The sequence below is a fragment of the Erpetoichthys calabaricus genome, chromosome 4 (genome assembly GCF_900747795.2).
Source record: "Erpetoichthys calabaricus chromosome 4, fErpCal1.3, whole genome shotgun sequence".
In the NCBI taxonomy this organism is placed as follows: Eukaryota; Metazoa; Chordata; class Cladistia; order Polypteriformes; family Polypteridae; genus Erpetoichthys; species Erpetoichthys calabaricus.
In genome coordinates, this window is record NC_041397.2 from 225,558,309 (window position 1) to 225,578,958 (window position 20,650).

Below are 20,650 nucleotides of genomic sequence, written 5' to 3' on the forward strand. Positions count from 1 at the left end.
TGGACTTTCTGACTGGGTTGATGCCGGCTGTGAACCAGTTTTTATTGTCCATCCTCCCTATCTTCAGAACCAAGCTTCTAGACTTGCTTGGGGTAAAGGTCATCCTTGCTCGTGTAAAATCTCTAGCGTCCATTTCTTTTCTACCATTGACCATATTGTAATAGCTATGTCATCCCTAAAGGCTCATATTGTATTTTTGTGAAGACTATTGATTTTTGTAGGGGCCACTTCAAACTCATGTGCAACTATCACACTATCAACGCGCTTTCTGCAGAGTGATAATGTATGCTTTTACAAACATTAAATGACTGAGGAACAATCATTTGTACTACAGAAACTAAATTTGTGATATGATTTGAGTCTATGATGATAATAATAAGGTACCCATGAATTAAGCATTAAGCAAAATAAGCATATACTTTGGGTGCTAAGGAAAAATGGGCACCATAGAGTTTTTACAAAACAGGAGAAAAGTAAGCAACAGTAAGCATTATTTTTACATCTTTTGCTTCATGTATGTTGAAATGTTTTGTATCTTTAAGGTTAGAAAACAAAGGAACAGAAGATGTTTTCTTTGGTACAAAACATTTTTCTTCATTAGGATATCTTTTTAAAAAATATCCATCAAAATTTATTTCTGTAGAAAGAGGGTTTTGAATATTGAAAATTATGCTCTTGCGATCACTTAATTTCAGTAATTTGACACGAGTGAAAGCTTTCTTTAGTAGGCTGGATTGTAGGGCTTGTTATGGTAGCTTTTGCTGAGATAGTATTCAGTCAGTGTACATTCTCTTTATATAATTTTTCTTCATGTTCTCAAAGATGCTTTGAAAGGCAGTAGTAAAGTTTAGTTAGGCTTGCTTGTTTTTGTGCAATGCAAATCCAGAGCAATTGGGAAGAATAGCTCTTTGAATACTTGTTTTTATTTTCAATCTTCTTTCATTTTTACTGTATAAGCTTTTCAGTACAAATTTTCCAAACATTCTGTGTCTTAAAAGATATGCAGTATATGTTTGTCTTTTTCAGTTCTTGTTTTTTTTCACAATATGCATTTTTTGGAATTCCATCAGTTCTTATGAAAAGAAACATCACAGTAAAACTACCCAGTGGAACTGTGGACCTATGAAACTGGGACAACAGAAGCACCTAAACTGTATTCAGTCAGAAAAGTATATGCACATAGGTTATACCATGATATGTACTGTAATTGTAATCATTTTTAATTATATCGTAATAGAAATTTTGGTCATACTGCGCACCCCTAGTAAGAAGCATAGTGTTTGTTTGAGGGGAAGTAGAACCCTTTTTTTTTACATATAACAAGTTGGGCAGTATGGAAGCAACCAAGGGTGTGTAGGCTTTTAAGTATAAGTTATGGATCTGGAATACAGGGAGAGGTATCTGGAGAGGCAGCTCTATGACTTTCATGACCCAGAAACAGACCCAGGTTGAGATTTAAATGTTGCCTCATGCCAGTGGGACATGCATTTTGGCCAGAGTGGAAAAATAGTAGGAGAAAGTTTGTAAGTTGAGGGGAGAAAACTTTTGTGCTTGAGGCAGTCTGCATTTGGGGAGTGAGCAAATGAGAAGCCATCCCTTCTAGATAACCAAAGTAACTTTTATTATGAGGTCCAGTCTGGCAGGTAGGGTTTGCTTTATTTTTTATTATGATTAGATAAACAACACTTTTTGATGTAACATTGGATTTTTTTATTCTTTTTTCTGGGTTAGAGTGTTACATGGATAATATATGAAGGTGTCACATTTAACATTAGAATTCCTGAAGCCTACGAAAAAATTTGTAATCTCAGCCCACTTTAAATCCCTTCGCACCTCACCATCAGCGTCTATTGTGTTGTAAATGCATTGATCAGCACAAGCAGCAAGCAGCCTGCAGTCCTATCCCCCGCCTTGCTGGAGCTCAGCTCGGGCAAAAAGTTCTCCCAGGTCAAGCCAAGGCTCCTTATCTGTGTGTGAGGTTCCTGGAGTTGTATAGGGTAAATAATACAGTATATTGTTATTTGGAATACATGCATTTCATCTGTGTTCTGTGTCTACAAAGATGTGGGTAACTAGGATGAAAGGAAATGCAAGAAATGCTGAACGCATACCTAAAGCAGAGGCTTTTTCCATATTATACTAATAATAACGTGAAGTGTATAATGTGTGAAGACTTTAGTCCAAATATCAAATAAACAGATGTAGTTTTATTCAAGAATATAACTAAAGAAAAAAAACATTTAATTTACATGTTGCTGTCAATGATTTAAAAACCCAGGCTCAAATGTCAATCGACAGGGAATTTATATGTGTTGTTGAATGGTGCAGCGGTAAGAACTGGTACCTTGTAACCCAATGGTCCTGGGTTTGAGTAGTGTGCTACTATTACCATTATTATTATTATTATTTCTATAACATAATAAAAACATACATTTGATTTGTCTGTAGCACCCGGTGTAAATTTTGGCTACTTGTAAAAGTTAACGGTTGTTTTTTTTATTATTCAGTTTTATTCACGTGGTACAACGAACTTGCCTCTCCCTCTCTGAGTTGATGGCATTTATCTACATTCTTTTTACAAGAGCAGCGCTGTGGCTGATGCCTGCTCAGAACTATTTATTATATCGGCAATCAAAGATACAATGTTAGTTGACTGCTATCAGACTGGACAAAGGCAGGACCGTAACAACAGGCAGCTTCTTCACAGCGCTTTCGCTGGCTAATTACAAGTCTTTTTCTAGGCTTCAGGTATTCTAGTGTTAACAATATATAACTATTTACTGTATGTATGGTTCTTCTTTTCTTTTGGTGAAAATTGTCTTTACAGAGTTTATAATTTGTGTTTGTTTGAAGTTGCATCTCATTCAAATACATTATAGCAAATTTTTAAAATATGAAATAAAGCTACTCAAGTATAGCAAGTTTCTTAATACTCAATTTGCTTTTTTAAGAATATAAGTATTAGTTTATTGGTACTGAAAAAATCAAAGCCAAATTTATACATTTGATATTGGTTATTATTTGTAAGCCAAACATTAACTTTCATTAAGGAAAAACATATTTTTAAATAGCCATTAAGAAGATTTTTATTCTTATTAGTAGACAGTGTTAGTCAACAGCTTAAAGGTGTTCCTGTTTTGTATTTGCACCTGAATGAAAGTACATAGTAATGCAACCTAATAGAAGCCCCAACTACTTTGCCAAAAATCTGCAATGTATACTAAAAGCTTTTGCAAACTGTGAATGTCCTGTCATTCTTTCTTTTTCCCTTGCTTTTCATGCTTATCTGGCTATATGAAGCCTGTTCCTTTATTGTACTACCACCACGTGCTGTTCCTTTCCTTTGTATATACATTTTAAGTGCTTTCAGAATTTTTATTATTAATATGCACAAATCCATAGTTTTAACACAAACCTAATTTTTTGCTAATTGCTAAGGTTAATTTCCAACAAAGATGTAATGTATCAAAGAATAAGCAGTATGTTTCTACATCATATTAGGGAAAGCATAACTATGGCCAGTTTGGCTTAAAATTATGTTCTTGTTTCAGGCCAAAGACAAATATGAGAAAGAAGAAAGACGTAAGGAACTCAAGCGTGCACGTGGTGAGGACACATGGATGCTTCCGGACGTGGACATGAGGCTCAAAGAGTTAGATGAGGTGTGTGCATTGGAATTTACTTGTCTATCTGCAAGTAGCAGGATTTGAGGGAGGATAGAAACATATTGATCAATGAATATAATTTTAAGAGAAAATTCTACACTAATTATTACTTTAGTAACTTTTAATGTTTATAAGGCAATGTTAATTTAGTGGGAAATCCACCTGTTGTTTCAATACATTGAAATAGTAGGATACAGTTTATTACCATTTTTATTAAAGTGGAAGTTATAGTGAGAATTTTATACTACTGTGGGAGACAGTGTGAGTATTAGGTTGAGCCTTTATATTGAATTTGTAGTCTGGCATCCAATCATGACTGGGTGGGAAAAATAATACTTTCTCCAAATGTTTATGTTCAGAGGAAAATTTTGTGGTCGTTCCTTCTGACATCTACTCATGTCTAATTGGTCTTTTTGTTGTCAAATATCAAAACTAGTCAGAATGCACTTTGTTTCCTGTGTTATACCAATATTGCTATTGACTTATTTTCCTCTCTTAAATGTTGCTTAGCTTCTTGCAATGCAGAAAATGTCACATACTGTAAACATATTTGCTTTCTTACTTTATATGAACTAACTACATTTTTAAAGCAGTGCTTACAGAATTAAGGCAAAATCAGCATACTGTAGGAGAATTTAAATATCCTTGTGTTGAATCTTTTGTGTAAATGTAGAAATTCATTTATTCATTCTCTTGATCTTCATTAAAGCAAATATCGAATTTTAAGTTGTGAATGCCTGAGTGAGTTTAAAATATAACTGGACTAGTAAAATATAACTGAATTAGGGCAGTGGTTAGAGCTGATAATACTTCCATAAACAATATTGCAATAGTATGGATCCAGCTTCCTGGTTTTGACCTCTATACATGGTCATCGTTGGTGTGGAGTCTGCATGTTCTCCTTTGTCTGTATGGGTTTTCCTATGGTGTACCAGTTTATTTCCCAATTCTCCACACATATGTGTGTTGGTGCATGGCACCAAGTTTCACCACAGGATACTGAGAAGAGAACAAGAATGGAAGTGGAACAATACTAGTTCATAATGATTACAAAGGTTTTTTTTAAACAATTAACTAGCAAAAGTTATTTGTAATATACCTGCCCTTTTTTGGGAGCAGCTAGTAAAGAACAACAGTTACGTTACAATGCAGTCTGCAAATTAAGAATGCAAACTGAATTGGTGCTGGTGATTTTAGCCATGTGTTTATTATATATTGGAGCTTGAATTCTGTTGATTATCTCTAAGTTAATTAAACATTTCTGACATGTAACCTATTAACAACCTATCTCAGTTATTGACTGAATGAGCAGGGCTAAATGTTACAGGACATGCAATATTAAAAACAAGCCTCAACAGGTAAAGAATACATTAATACTGCATTTGGCACTGAATCAGTCTCATGCGCAGGCTGTATGCTTAGCACTCCTCAAACTATTCCAACAGAAATTCACTTATTTATGATAACACAATATGGCAATAGTAACTGAGCAGACGAAACAGCATGTGAGAGGGAAAGCTTCCCTTTACAATATTTAATGATAAGCAGAAGCCTGGTATGTGGCAAGAACATGGCTAATGCCTTTAAATCACACTAGTAGCTAGGTGAAGGGGGAAGGCTTTTTAAAGTTCACTTTAAAATTTAAAAACAGTAAGTACGGTACTTCGATTTTAACAAATGTCCAGTCCTAACCAAGATCTGAAATGAGATCAATCTGTTCTCAAAAGACACACAACGTATTGCTTTTGTAACTTTTTTAAGATAGTTATGTACTTTTAAATGGTAATTAATGGTCATATTTCACATTTACAAAATCATAGGCATTTTAGACACCTTAATACTACAATGAGCATACTCGCCCAGTAATTCTGTTGGTCATAATTTATGTTGCCATGTTTTCATCTGAAGCATTCTAAAGGAGACCAAAAGAAAAAGAAGAAAGAAAAGAAGTCTAAAAAAGCAAAAAAAGAAAAGAAAAAGAAAGAAAAAAAGAAAATAAAAGAGGAAGAGTCTGATAACAGTTCATCTGTAAGTCATCCAAATGTACTCCTGAACACATTTTTACTATTTTCTTTTGTTTCTTTTAAGGAAATAAGAGTATATTTCTAATATGTAAGGATGAATGACAAAATATGTAATTAACTTCATACTACTGTAGATCTAATGGATTAGTCAATAGCTAAGTTTCCATCCAGTTTTTTGCAACGTTTTGTTATTGACAAACAGAATATACGTAAAAAAAATGTGCGAAATTTGCTGTCTCCAGCCTGTTTCCATCAAACTGGCTTTTTATCGATAAAATGGTGTGCGTGATGACGTCATCCCCCCCAAAACGAACTGTCGCATAACTTTTGTTGTATCGCGAAAAAAATCTGCCCTTGAGCCGTTTCCATACATAATTTTGTGTATGTCGCAAATTATCTACCTTTTGTTTTCCACGTTACGCCCCCTCCACTAAACAAAGAAACAAAGAAATGGAGAGATTATTCAGACAGTTTTTTGAAATTTGCCAGCTTACTGTTATTTCAGTTTCACAAATAATTGGAATTGTACATAATATCCGAAGACGACAGCAGAATGAAGCAGTTGCTTGTCTGATAGCCCTAGAGCTCGAAGAAAGTACCCCAGTGCGACAAAACCCACGGGTATGGGAGAGACGACGGAATAAGACCTTCTGGGAGGAGGTGGTGGAGAGACACTTAACAGAAAATCTCTGGCTGCAACATTTTATAATGACACGGCCGACGTTTGAGATGTTTTGTGGATTCATCAGTCCTGATGTTGCGCCCATCACAGGTTGCCACCGACCACCGGTTCCAACCCAAAAGCGGATTGCCATCGTCCTTTACAAGCTGGCAACCTGCGCCGAGTATAGAGTAGTTGGAGAAACTTTCAGGGTTAGTAAAACTACCGTCCATCGATGTGTATATGCTGTGTGTACCGCTATTAAAGAAAAATTAATGCGGCGTTATATCAGACTTCCGACTGTAGCGGAGGCCAATGAAATTGCATACCGCAATTCCTTGGTGCATCTTGTGCCACAGATTTACGGTGCGCTGGATGGCACGCATGTGCCTATTCTTCCCCCGACGGAAGGCTACCGCGATTACATTAATCGCAAAGGGTGGCCATCTATTGTTCTCCAGGCCCTTGTTGATGACAGGTGCATGATACGAGACATTTGCGTTGGCACTCCTGGAAGTGCCGATGATGCAGCTGTGTTTGCAGCATCGGATCTGTACAGGTGAGCCTACCTTTCAACATCCCTTCTCAGTGCGATAACAACTGAATTAACCTGCTTCCCTTAAGGTTTTTAATTAAAACTGAAATTTGAATTAATACAAAATAACGATGTTTAATCAAAAAAAAAAACTCTCTTCATCAGACCATGCGAACCGCTCCGCCATTCTTGTTTTGATTGCACGTGATGAAAATGTGACACATTTATTTGCGTTAAAGCCCTTTTTTCCGACAAAAACTGTTTCCAATGTAGTTTTTGCGACATCTGAAGTATCGATATGGAATTTATGCGCTAAAGTTAAACGGAAAAATATTATGTCGACATGTACAACATTTTATCGATAATTAGCATTTCCATCAGCTATATCGGTAAAAACTTTGAAGAGCTAAATATTTTTTCGCAAAAACTCCTTGGATGGAAACCTGGCTACAGTCACCAATTCAGTGTTTCTTTTTCCTATTGGCCTTATTGGCTATGAATGAGGCATGAGGGTAGTATACATACATCAGAGTTTGATACATTCTTTATAATGTAATTCTTTGTATTTAACCTATATTCAAATGTATTTTGTAATTTGGAGATGGAAATAACACCTCTCATCAAGGAGACATCCTTGTTCCCTATAAAATTATTTCAAAACTGTCACTATCACAAATTTAAAAGATACAGAATTATGTTGCAAGGATTACATTTCATTACTTATGTTTTGTTTTCATAGACTCAGTTTAGAGTGACTACTGGAGCAGTATGTAAGCTAAAGTTGTAATGTTACAGATTTTTAAATTATATTTGTAATTCTAAGGACTCTGAAGGAGATTGGGTTGAAGTAAACTCTAGAAATGTTCAGGAAAAGTCCTGGAAGATTAACAGTGACCAGAATGATACAGAACAACCCAGCTCATCTTCTCAGGTAAATTGTGTAATACTTTTGTGTACCATTTATGGTAATTCTTGCAGTGGAATATCATCCTATCAAGGATTATCACTCGATGCTACCAGTATAGTTTCACCCTCCCATACCCCTAAAATTAGATTAAATGGGTTAAGAAAATGAATTGACACATGCAACTAAGCTAAGTTTACATTTTATTTGCTTCGTAGTAGGGTAGTTTTGTATGTTCATGTGAATTCCATTGCTAATTAAAAAAATCATATTTTTAGGAAATTTGAGAATTTCCCACAAATACAAAAAATAGTAGAAGGTAATTTCCATTTGCTAACCTGGATACAATTTATACATTTATGTAATGTATCTAACTGTAATCACTCTTAAAAATAATTCTTGTAGCTATGATAGTGATGCATTTTTACCTGGATTCAGAATGATTCTAAATTAAATTTTCCTTTATGTGCTTAAATTGTTTGGATTAGAAAATCTTTGAATTGGTAATATTTTATTAAGAACAGTAAGCTTCAAATAAAAGCATTCAATGGGGCTTATTCAGTTGCATTTAATTTGAGATGTAAATAATAATGGAGATTACAATTTCTATTTGTTTTTCTTTTGACAACAGTAACACTTGCACAGTTGATATGTATATCTATGATTTGAGTGACATACATAATTGACATTTAGAAATACTTTTTAACAGAATTAATGGATAACAAGGTAGTGACACAAGTGCAATGAATTCTAATTGAAATGACCAAATAATACAGGAGCCGTACAAATTTTCAAAATCCAGGCATGGTTCAAGTCAGCTCTTCAATTAAGTCTTCTTAGCTGATGTCAGAGAGACTGTGACTAAATATCTCTTTGATGCAGTCAAACTGATGGGAAGTGTCATCTACCAGGACTAACAAAACATCAGACATAAGGGGTGTATCTTTCTCCATTAGTACAAAAGAGCATGAAATACGGTGCTGCATCCGGAAAGTATTCACAGCGTATCACTTTTTCCACATTTTGTTATGTTACAGCCTTATTCCAAAATGGATTAAATTCATTTTTTTCCTCAGAATTCTACACACAACACCCCATGATGACAATGTGAAAAAGGTTTACCTGAGGTTTTTGCAAATTTATTAAAAATATAATAATAAGAGGAGAAATAGGCAGATTGGTATGTGCAAGAAAAGGTAATTTAAAAAGCAAAATAAAAGATGAATGTTGGTTGGAGACTGACTAATTGAGCTTTATTTTTATTTTAAATGTATGGACTTTGGACATGCATATAATATTTGTTTTATGTATGTTCATATATTCTGAAATTTCCATGCTAAGAACAATATGAATCTGAATGAATTGTATGGATTTTTTGAAAATTCATGTGAATTTTATAACAGCATGGTATCAACACAGAAAAAATACAACTTGCATATTTAGTTTCTGCTTCAGAATAGGCTTTCTCATGCTGAGGTCATGGACATGAATGTTTAAGTCTGGACAGAATAGGCTGCAACACAGTTCACTAAATATCTCTATGCCAGTGGTTCTCATACTTGGTCCTGGGGGACCCCCTGTGGCTGCAGGATTTTGTTCCAACCAACTTCTGTTCTTAATTGGACTCCTAGTCTAATTAAATGAGCTGTTATTTCCCAGTTTCTGTGTTTCAGGGTCAATAAAGAAATTACAACAATAAGTCCATTAATACATTTGAATAAAAAATAAGCAGTTAAATGTGGATAAAGTATTTTTTTTTCTTTTTATTTATGCTCATCCTGATTTCTGTTTCCTTTCCATTCCATTCATATGTGGTAATATGTAATGGTGTTCTACCAGTTAAATTTGTTATATAGTTTAAAAAAAGTGTTGCGCCCCATAACAAGTTTAGAAATAGCTGACAGTGAGAAAGTTGAACATATTTTTTGCTCTATTGTGGAACATTACACACACAAATTGATTCATTCTGTTTTTTACTTTTTTTATTGTTCTTTTGCAGAGAGATGAATGGATGACCTTTGATTTTCTCACTATGAAGACTGTATCAACATCTTTTCTTCGAGCAGAGAAAGAAAAGATTAAGGAAGATAAAATTGCAAGACAGCAGGAAGTTGAAAAAGTAAGGACTAAACAGTTTTACAATTCCTATTAAAAAAGAAAAATGTGTAAATTGCAAGTTTAAAACCTGAAGTACTGATGTTTGTGGTTGTTCATTCTGTTAATAACATACAGTGAAGCCCTTCAAATATGTCCGGAAAGCAGTGACTCCCTAATGACTTCTCTGTAGTTAACAGCTCACACAAATAATGGTGGTCATTAAAAAGTATTATATAACTGAAATATATTACTAGAATATATGTTAAGTGTAAATAATTGCTATACACACCAGGCACAATCTTGCAAATGCCTTACATAACACTGTAAAAAGTCAAATATAGTTACATTTAAGTATATTTGCTAATAATTAATAAACAATTAATTACACCAAAATAAATACACAGTGCAAGTATCTTCAGGCTTTATTCTCTACCATAAATTGTAAAAAGCAATTACCTAACATTAACATTTCATACTGTTTTTAATAGACAGATGTACCAAAATTATTATCTTAGTGAACAGGATCACAAAGCGCTATTTAAATTATTCAGAATTTCACTGTTAAAACTTGCAAACTGAAATATATTTAAAGGGTAAGTTTGTTATTTCTTCATGATCTTAGTATATATTAATTTTTTGCATGAAATTAATTTCTAAATTGATTCATATTTTGTAAATGTTAAAGAATAACTAGACTTCTCTTGTCTTTTGTAGATAGTGAAGTGTATCAGAGTCCCATTGTTAAGAAAGCCTTAAAACGTATCAAATACATTCCATTTTTCATGAGAAAATGTTATTGAGTATTAATTTGTGCACCCCACTAGCCCTCCCCCCAACAGGAGCAGAGAATGTCTGGGGGAGGAGAGAGAAACAAGCAATCAGCCAAAAAGGACATGTGCTGCTCAGGCTTTTAAGTAAGCGTAGCGCGAGAAGCAGCAATCGAGAAGACGGTGATTTATTTATTTTTATGGTGATGATTCCAGGGACGCACCCAGCCTTGAGAGACAAAAACAAAGCAAACCGGTAATCAAACAGCAAATAAAGAATGTAAATGAAAAGAAATGAAATAAGAAAACAACGATACCACCCCTGTTCCCCTTACGGTGATTACACATTAAATACAACAAAGCACAAACAAAACACACACAGTAAATCATACAATGAAACTGATATTTGCTGTTTTCACTGCACCAACAGTCAGTGTGAATCTCACTCTGTATGCTGTATAAAATAACAACACAGATTGCAATGGGTGAAAAGTAAATGCCATTTAGGAAAAATAATCATATGACTTGATCGTGTATCTGTCTTTTATTACAAGCCATGGTAGAACATAACTTTTGAAAAAATAGAATTATAGAAGCAAAAGTATGATTATAAGCAGAATATATCTTGGCTCTGGGGGCTTGTTGGAGTTGTCATAACTTCATCCACAACGGAAGCAGTGAAACTAACAAATTAACATGAAATGTATTCTTAACTCAAGAAAATTAGTCCCAGTAATCCGTCGATAAAATAATTATTTCTAGTTTCATTTTATTATTGCAGGGATGCTTTGCAAACATGGAATTTCATTTTTGTAAATCAAAACTTCAAAGTGGATGTTTTCAGTAAGTTTTAAGGTTTTCTCATTCACCTATGGACCCTGGTACCCTTCAGTCCCATTGTAAGCTAATAGAACAGACAAGGTATTTTTAAAATTAATTAAAAAATGATCCACTTTAGAACACAATTTTATGTGGCAAATTATTATTTACAGTGATTTAGAAGATCTAACTTTGACTTGAAAAATACAGAACTTATCCTTTAATATATATATATATATATATATATATATATGTTGAAAATAGTTTTACCTCATCAGGCGTACACACTCACTGCACTCCCTCTCGAGAATCGAACCTCGGACGTCAGCGCTAGAGGCGAAGCCCCTAACGTTGCACCACAGCGTGTGGTTCATTCATTTGACAGCATGTAGATCTGGGTAATTACATTCACGTCCGAGGTTCGATTCCCGAGAGGGAGTGCAGCGAGTGTGTACGCCTGATGAGCCCAGAATTAGGGCAAAACACGTGTCACGTACTCTTTGCATTATTTGACAGTAAAACTATTTTCAACCATTCTATGGTCTGCTTCTCGCAACTGAAAGAGGGCACTGTGGCGGATGTTAGGTAACCACCCGTACAATCAGATTGTGATTCAGACTATGAATGCCATATATATATATATATATATATATATATATATATATATATATATATATATATATAATGTGTGTGTGTGTGTCCGCGATGGGCTGGCGCCCTGCCCGAGGTTTTTTGTTTCCTGCCTTGCGCCCTGTGTTGGCTGGGATTGGCTCCAGCAGATACCCATGACCCTGTAGTTAGGATATAGCGGCTTGGATAATGGATGGATGGATGGATATATATGTGTATATACAGTACTGTGCAAAAGTTTTAGGCAGGTGTGAAAAAATGCTATAAACAAAGAATGCTTTCAAAAATGGAAGTGTTAATCATTTTTTTTCATCAATCAACAAAATGCAGTGAATGAACAAAAGAGAAATCTAAATCAAATCAATATTTGGTGTGACCACCCTATGCCTTCAAAACAGCATCAATTCTTCTAGGTACACTTGCACACAGTTTTTGAAGGAACTCGGCTGGTAGGTTGTTCCAAACATCTTGGAGAACTAACCACAGATCTTCTGTGGATGTAGGCTTCCTCACATCCTTCTGTCTCTTCATGTAATCCCAGACACACTCGATGATGTTGAGATCAGGGCTCTGTGGGGGCCATACCATCACTTCCAGGACTTCTTGTTCTTCTTTACGCTGAAGATAGTTCTTAATGACTTTGGCTGTATGTTTGGGGTCGTTGTCCTGCTGCAGAATAAATTTGGGGCCAATCATACGCCTCCCTGATGGTATTGCATGATGGATAAGTATTTGCCTGTATTTCTCAGCATTGAGAACACCATTAATCCTGACCAAATCTCCAACTCCATTTGCAGAAATGCAGCCCCAAACGTTCAAGGAACCTCCACCATGCTTCACTGTTGCCTGCAGACACTCATTATTGTACCGCTCTCCAGCCCTTCGACGAACAAACTGCCTTCTGCTACAGCCAGATATTTCAAATTTTGACTCATCAGTCCAGAGCACCTGCTGCCATTTTTCTGCACCCCAGTTCCTATGTTTCGTGCATACTTGAGTCACTTGGCCTTGTTTCCACGTCGAAGGTATGGCTTTTTGGCTGCAACTCTTCCCTGAAGACCACTTCTGGCCAGACTTCTGCGGATAGTAGATGGGTGTACCTGGGTCCCACTGGTTTCTGCCAGTTCTGAGCTGATGGCACTGCTGGACATCTTCCGATTTCGAAGGGTAATAAGCTTGATGTGTCTTTCATCTGCTGCACTAAATTTCCTTGGCCGACCACTGCATCCACGATCCTCAACGTTGCCCGTTTCTTTGTGCTTCTTCAAAAGAGCTTGAACAGCACATCTTGAAACCCCAGTCTGCTTTGAAATCTTTGTCTGGGAGAGACCTTGCTGATGCGGTATAACTACCTTGTATCTTGTTGCTGTGCTCAGTCTTGCCATGACATGAAACTGTCTTCCACAACCTCACCTTGGTAGCAGAGTTTGGCTGTTCCTCACCCAGTTTTAAGCCTCCTACACAGCTGTTTCTGTTTCAGTTAATGACTATGTTTCAACCTACATGTGACATTGATGATCATTAGTATCTGTTTGATATAATTGGTTGATCATACACCTGACTATAATCCTACAAAATCCCTGACTTTGTGCAAGTGTACCTATAAGAATTGATGCTGGTTTGAAGGCAAAAGGTAGTAACACCAAATATTGATTTGATTTAGATTTTTCTTTTGTTCACTCACTTTGCATTTTGTAAATTGATAACAATAAGCAATCATTATTTATATTTCTGAAAGCATTCTTTGTTTACAGCATTTTTTCACACCTGCCTAAAACTTTTGCACAGTACTGAATGTCTTTATTATATACTGTAAAAAAATCTTGGGACGAGACTTTTTCCGAGAGATGAGATGAGACGTTTTCAGAGAGGTAATTTCAAGTCCCGTGAGATGAGACTTTGTGCCAAGAGATGAATTGAAAACCTAACAGGTCCAAGCAGGGGCAGAAATAAAAGACAAACAGTAGAAGAAGAAAAGACAAAGAGTAGAAGACAAAGTAGAACGTTGTAAAGAGGTTCAAAAACGTTGGCGTGATGCATATGCAGAGCAGGTTAGAGAATATGAAAGTACTAAAATTCGAAAGTCTCAAAAAACTGATAGTAAAGATCTCATTAGCACTAACAAACGGAAATTATTACTCGGTGAAATAAATGAACAGTCGAAGCCTGTTCCGATTTCCCCTGGGCGCGGGGTGGACCGCTTGCATGGGAGCACGGAGGAAGGCGGGAGATTGGTTGCGTACACTTACGAACCCCCTGGTTGTTGGTCATACGGGAGTAGTTGTGAATGCTTTCCGAGTTACAGCCCTTTTAGACTCCGGCAGCAGCATCTCCATTGTTGATTGCCGTTACGTATTACCACGACAGTGGATTGAAAAAAAGACCAGTATCCGATGCATCCACGGGGAAACCCGTATCTATAAAACCGCCATATGTGTAATCAGCTAAGAAGGGTCGGTAAAAAAACTCCTGGTGGCGGTCCACCCACACCCACCTTCTCCCGTGATCCTAGGGCGGGACTAGTCTGACAATAAATGCGGTGTACTGTTAACAACTCCCCTTGCCCCTGAAGGCCTAGTTATAGAAGGGAATAACCCAACTCAGGCTGTTTCCATGCTGTGAAACCAGCCGGAGGAGAGAATTACGGAAGGCCACGAGGAGGATGGGGAGACTCCTGGGCCGTCGCAGTTAAACACGTCATCACTGCGGGCCTCAACAGCTGGTAGGATTTCCCGCCCCCTTTAGGTCAGACTGGACCCTCTCTCCAAAATACATCTTCAATTTAGAGAAACACCAGTTTCTTTTAAGAGGGAGCAATGGAATGACGACTCACTGAAATTCGCAAAAAATGTAGTCGTGCTTGTCAGTGGCCAATGCACTCATCAGCCCATGCCACACGGCCCTCACTTTGTGCTAGAAAACAATCTGTTATACCGAGTAGCTGAACACGAGGGCGGGGTGAGGAGGTTGTTGCTAATCCCACAAGCCTACTGGCAGTAGGTTTGTGAGTTAGTGCATGCCAACCTCCTGGGAGGCCATTTAGGCACCGAAAAGACTTTGGAGCGAATCAAGCTCCGATTTTATTGGCCGGGAATTAAAGAGGAGGTTCACTGTTTTTGCATTTCTTGTCCAGAATGTCAATTACGGGAAATTCCTAGGAAGGACCATGCTCCTCTTGTTCCCCTTCACCTGACTGATGTTCCCTTAGAGCATATTGGGGTCGATATAGTAGGAACTCTGGAGTCCTCAGCCCAAGGACATAAATATATACTAGTCCTCGTAGATTATGCTACCCGATATCCAGAGGCAGTTCCACTTTGCTCTGCCACTTCTAAAGCTATTTTGCATGGGAACTAGTAGCGGTCTTTGCGTGTATCGACATCCCTAAAGAAGACCTTACAGACCAAGGGACACCCTTTACCTCTGAGACGTTCAAGGAAACGGCCAAGTTACTTAAAGTAAAGCACTTAAAAACTGCGGTGTATCATCCTCAAACCGACGGTCTTGTCGAGAGGTTTAATCAGACTCTCAAGCAAATGCTGCACAAGGTGGTCAGTGGGGACAGAACGAATTGGGATCAACTCCTCCCCCTCGTACTCTTTGCGTACTGGGAAGTCCCTCAAGCCTCGACGGGGTTCTTGCCATTTGAATTATTATACGGACGACAACCCCGGGTGCTATTGGATGTTTTAAAAGAAGGATGGGAAGGAGAGGCTGTTCCCTCTACCAATATACTAGAATATATTGCACAATTACACGATCGATTTGGGAAAATTCAACCTCTTTTAAAAAGTCACATGGAGGAGGTGCAAGAAGCACAGGCCCACTATTGTGATCGTGGCACGACTCTCCGGGAGTTCCAACCGGGGGATCGGGTCATGGTGTTGGTTCCCACCTCTCATTCTAAATTACTTGCCCATTGGCAAGGACCATATGAAGTTAAGGAGAGGAAAGGGCTTGTTGATTATTTGGTGAAACAACCCAGTTGTCGACTGAGCGAGTGGGTATATCACATGAACTTGCTCCGTGGAAGGAGAGGGATCCCGATCCCTCCACCGCTCAGCCCCGCTCTTTCTTTGCTCAGAGCAACTGCCTTAACTTCGGTCCCGACTTAAATGCTAAACAGAGACAAGAGCTCGAAACAGCGATCCTGTCCGTTCCAGAGGTAGTGAATGAGAAACCTGGAAAGACCTCTCTGATTGCGCACGACATAGTGACAGAGCCCGGGGTTATCGTACGAGAACGCCCATATCATCTTCCCAAGGCAAAGAAGGCAGAGGTGGAGCTTGAAGTCAAGCGTATGCTGGAACTAGGTGTGATTGAGGAAAGTTACAGTCCCAAGTCCAGTCCGATTGTCTTGGTCAATAACCCCGACGGGAGTTGGAGGTTTTGCAACGACTTCCATCAGCTGAATCAAGTCTCCCAGTTTGATGCCTATCCAATGCCTCGTGTGGACGACCTCCTTGAGAGATTTGGACAGGCGAAGTTTTTGACCACACTTGACATGACTAAGGGGTACTGGCATATTCCTTTAATGGACTCCACGAAGGTTAAGAACGCATTTAGCACCCCTAGTGGACAGTGGCAGTATTGGGTCCTCCCGTTTGGGTTACATGGGGCTCTGGCAACTTTCCAGCGTCTGGTGGACAGAGTGCTCTGGCCCCATAACACGTTTAGTGCTGCTTATTTGGATGATGTTGTCATCTATTCCAGCACATGGAAGGTTCACGTGCGGCTAGTTTAAACGATATTGAGGATGCTATTTGAAGCTGGGCTTCGAATTAATCCAACGAAATGTTTTTTTGGGTTAAGAGAAGCTAAATATTTAGGCTACCTAGTGGGTCAGGGTACCTTGAAACCACAGTGCTCTAAAATTAATGCCATATTAATGCCCCGTTCGAAAACCAAGTGGCAAGTGCAGGCCTTTCTCGGTTTAGCTGGGTACTACCTCCGGTTTGTACCCCGGTTCTCCGAGAGTGCTGCGCCCTTGACAGACTTAACAAAGAAGAGCGCTCTCAACCACGTGGCCCTTATGTCAGCACCCATATTCTAAGCACTTAACTTTTCGCTTCCTTTCATACTCCAGACGGACGTTTCAGACACAAGCCTGGGTGCCGTGCTGAGCCAAAGCGTTGATGGTGTTGAACACACCGTCATGTACCTGAGCTGGAAACTGCTGGATCAGGAGACCAGGCATACGGCAGTGGAACTAGAGGCCCTTGCAATAAAATGGGCGATTACCCAGTTGAGGTACCACCTATTGGGCCGTGAATTTACTCTGGTGACGGTCCATGCACCTCTGCAGTGGATAGCCCTCCAGAAGGAGTCGAATCCACGGGTCACTAGGTGGTTTCTTGACCTCCAACCGTATACGTTTTCGCTTGTTCACCGTAAGAGCTCTCTTCATGCCAATGCTGATGCTCTCTCTTGAGTCCACAACCTCTTGGACAGGTCCGCCCAACCCAATGGGTCTGTGCTTTTGGGGTGGGGGGGGGGGATTGGGGGAGTGGGCGAGCTTTGGCCTTGCCACACACGTGCATATGGAACACAGCTGAATGGCCTAAACAATAGTAATTCTACGCCAGGCCAGGGGGCGGCGGAGTGTACTGACTATCTCTCTCAGTCCCTTGCAGACCTTTCCCGGGAAATCCCACCTGTTTCTGGCCCCGATGATGACGTCACTTCCGGGCATGAGGACGCCACTCCCAGTTCCTGCACTGATTATGTAATTTCCCTTCCGGGCTGTTAAAACTGCCATCGTGCCTCAGTACAGGCAGTTCTGTTTTGGACTCCGATCTAGGCACATCGTGCTACGATAAAAACAACATTTTTCAGCCGAGAAAATAATATACGGGTGGCTGCCCCAGCTCTTTATGATGTCTCCGACTCATTCTTGTGACTATTCTATATATAGAATATATATAGAATGATTGGAGTCGAAAAAAAACAAAGATTTTGGGATTTGCCCCGTATATTGTTGATAAGTAGTCAATAACGACTGAAAAAGGTCTTTTCTTCAAAATAACAAAAGACAAATGAGTATGACAAATAGGTTGGTTTTCTACACAAACGTCAGCAAATTAAATGATGTCATCAGTATGAGAAGGAAGTGAGGTCATCAGGACGAAACGGAAGTGAAGTCATCTGCAAAGAAAGGGAAGTGACGTGTTTTGGGACTGAAAGGGGAAAGAGAAAGGGTATTAATGTTCGTTACCAACCCTTTTCCTGGTGTTTTTTACGCCCCATGTTGGACCCTTTGGCTGCACTAATTTGTAGTTTTAAAAGTAATACCATTGTAAGGCTTTTCACCATAGTAACTCCTTCCTCAGTTTGATGCAGTGGATCATAGTGGAAGATGGTGAGATCCTGCAAAAAACTGCAGTCAGTAAAGACAAGACTGCCAATCTCTTTACCATTGCCTACTGTATGTGACTGCTATATTTATAGCTCTTCTTTTGAATTTTTCCCATGTGTCCAAATGTTTTAAAACTTCACACTTGTTCAGGTTGCTTTGTGAACAAGGACTTTGGTGTTTATTAATAATTTCCCCTCTAAAATATGTGTGCATGATGTATAGTTAATAAGTACAGTTTAGTTTGATGCCTGTTCAAAAGTGTTTAAAGGTTAGAGTTGGGCTAATGACTTCTTGCCTTCATGCTCCAAACAAAATGAGACCATTTAGGGTTGGCAGTTCACTCCATGCAACCATGTATTTTTAAAACCTTTTTGCCTGTTTTTGTTGTTTCGAAGGAAGTTTAGTATTTGTTCTTCAAGTATAACCATATACAGTTAGGTCCATAAATATTTGGACAGAGACCACTTTTTTCTAATTTTGGTTCTGTACATTACCACAATGAATTTTAAATGAAACAACTCAGATGCAGTTGAAGTGCAGACTTTCAGCTTTAATTCAGTGGGGTGAACAAAATGATTGCATAAAAATGTGAGGCAACTAAAGCATTTTTTTAACACAGTCCCTTCATTTCAGGGGCTCAAAAGTACTTGGACAAATTAAATAACTGGAAATAAAATGTTCATTTCTAATACTTGGTTGAAAACCCTTTGCTGGCAATGACAGCCTGAAGTCTTGAACTCATGGACATCACCAGATGCTGGGTTTCTTCCTTTTTAATGCTCTGCCAGGCCTTTACTGCAGCGGCTTTCAGTTGCTGTTTGCTCGTGGACCTTTCTGTCTGAAGTATAGTCTTCAACAAGTGAAATACATGCTCAATTGGGTTAAGATCAGGTGACTGACTTGGCCATTCAAGAATTTTCCACTTCTTTGCTTTAATAAACTCCTGGTTTGCTTTGGCTGTATGTTTTGGGTCATTGTCCATCTGTATCATGAAACGCTGCCCAATCAGTTTCACTGCATTTAGCTGGATTTGAGCAGACAGTATGTCTCTGAACACCTCAGAATTCATTCGGCTGCTTCTGTCCTGTGTCACATCATCAGTAAACACTAGTGTCCCAGTGCCACTGGCAGCCATGCACGCCCAAGCCATCACACTGCCTCCACCGTGTTTTACAGATGATGTGGAATGCTTTGGATAATGAGCTGTTCCACGCCTTCTCCATACTTTTTTCTTGCCATCATTCTGGTAGAGGTTGATCTTGGTTTCATCTGTCCAAAGAATGTTTTTCCAGAACTGTCCTGGCTTTTTTAGATGTTGTTTAGCAAAGTCCAATTTAGCCTTTCTATTCTTGAGGCTTATGAGTGGCTTGCACCTTGCAGTGCACCCTCTGTATTTACTTTCGTGCAGTCTTCTCTTTATGGTAGACTTGGATATCGATATGCCTACCCCCTGGAGAGTGTTGTTCACTTGGTTGGCTGTTGTGAAGGGGTTTCTCTTCACCATGGAAATGATTCTGCAATCATCCACCACTGTTGACTTCCATGGACATCCAGGTCTTTTTGTGTTGCTGAGTTCACCAGTGCTTGCTTTCTTTCTCAGGATGTACCAAACTGTAGATTTTGCCACTCGTAATATTATAGCAATTTCTCGAATGGGTTTTTTCTGTTTTCGCAGCTTAAGGATGGCTTCTTTCACCTGCATGGAGAGCTCCTTTGACCGCATGTTGTCTGTTCACAGCAAAATCTTCCACATGCAAGCACCACAGCTCAAATAAACTCCAGGCCTTTAATCTGCTTAATTGATAATGACATAATGACGGACTTGCCCACACCTGCCCATGAAATAGCCTTTGAGTCAATTGTCCAATTACTTTTGAGCCCCTGAAATGAATGGATTGTGTTAAAAAATGCTTTAGTTGCCTCATTTTTATGCAATAGTTGTGTTCACCCCACTGAATTAAAGCTGAAAGTCTGCACTTCAATTGCATCTGAGTTGTTTCATTTAAAATTCATTATGGTAATGTACAGAACCAAAATTAGAAAAAAGTTGTCTCTGTCGAAATATTTATGGACCTAACTGTATTAGGTTATTGAGTTGGTTCTCTTTTTTTCCCTCAAAAATACCTGAATTTGACAGACATGATTTTAAAAAGCTGCTGAAAGTGTAGCACAGTGATACTCTTTCATGTCTAG

At 38.5% G+C, this 20,650-nt stretch overlaps 1 protein-coding gene across 1 annotated transcript in view; it reads left to right on the forward strand.

Moving 5' to 3' along the window:
• cwf19l2 (CWF19 like cell cycle control factor 2) overlaps positions 1-20,650 on the forward strand; it is a 140,728-nt gene that overhangs the window by 4,274 nt on the left and 115,804 nt on the right. Inside the window, exons 2-5 of the mRNA XM_028800398.2 lie at positions 3,552-3,662; positions 5,574-5,693; positions 7,709-7,816; positions 9,789-9,908. Coding sequence (XP_028656231.2) covers positions 3,552-3,662; positions 5,574-5,693; positions 7,709-7,816; positions 9,789-9,908 — 459 coding nt within the window. The remainder of the gene's footprint in view (positions 1-3,551; positions 3,663-5,573; positions 5,694-7,708; positions 7,817-9,788; positions 9,909-20,650) is intronic.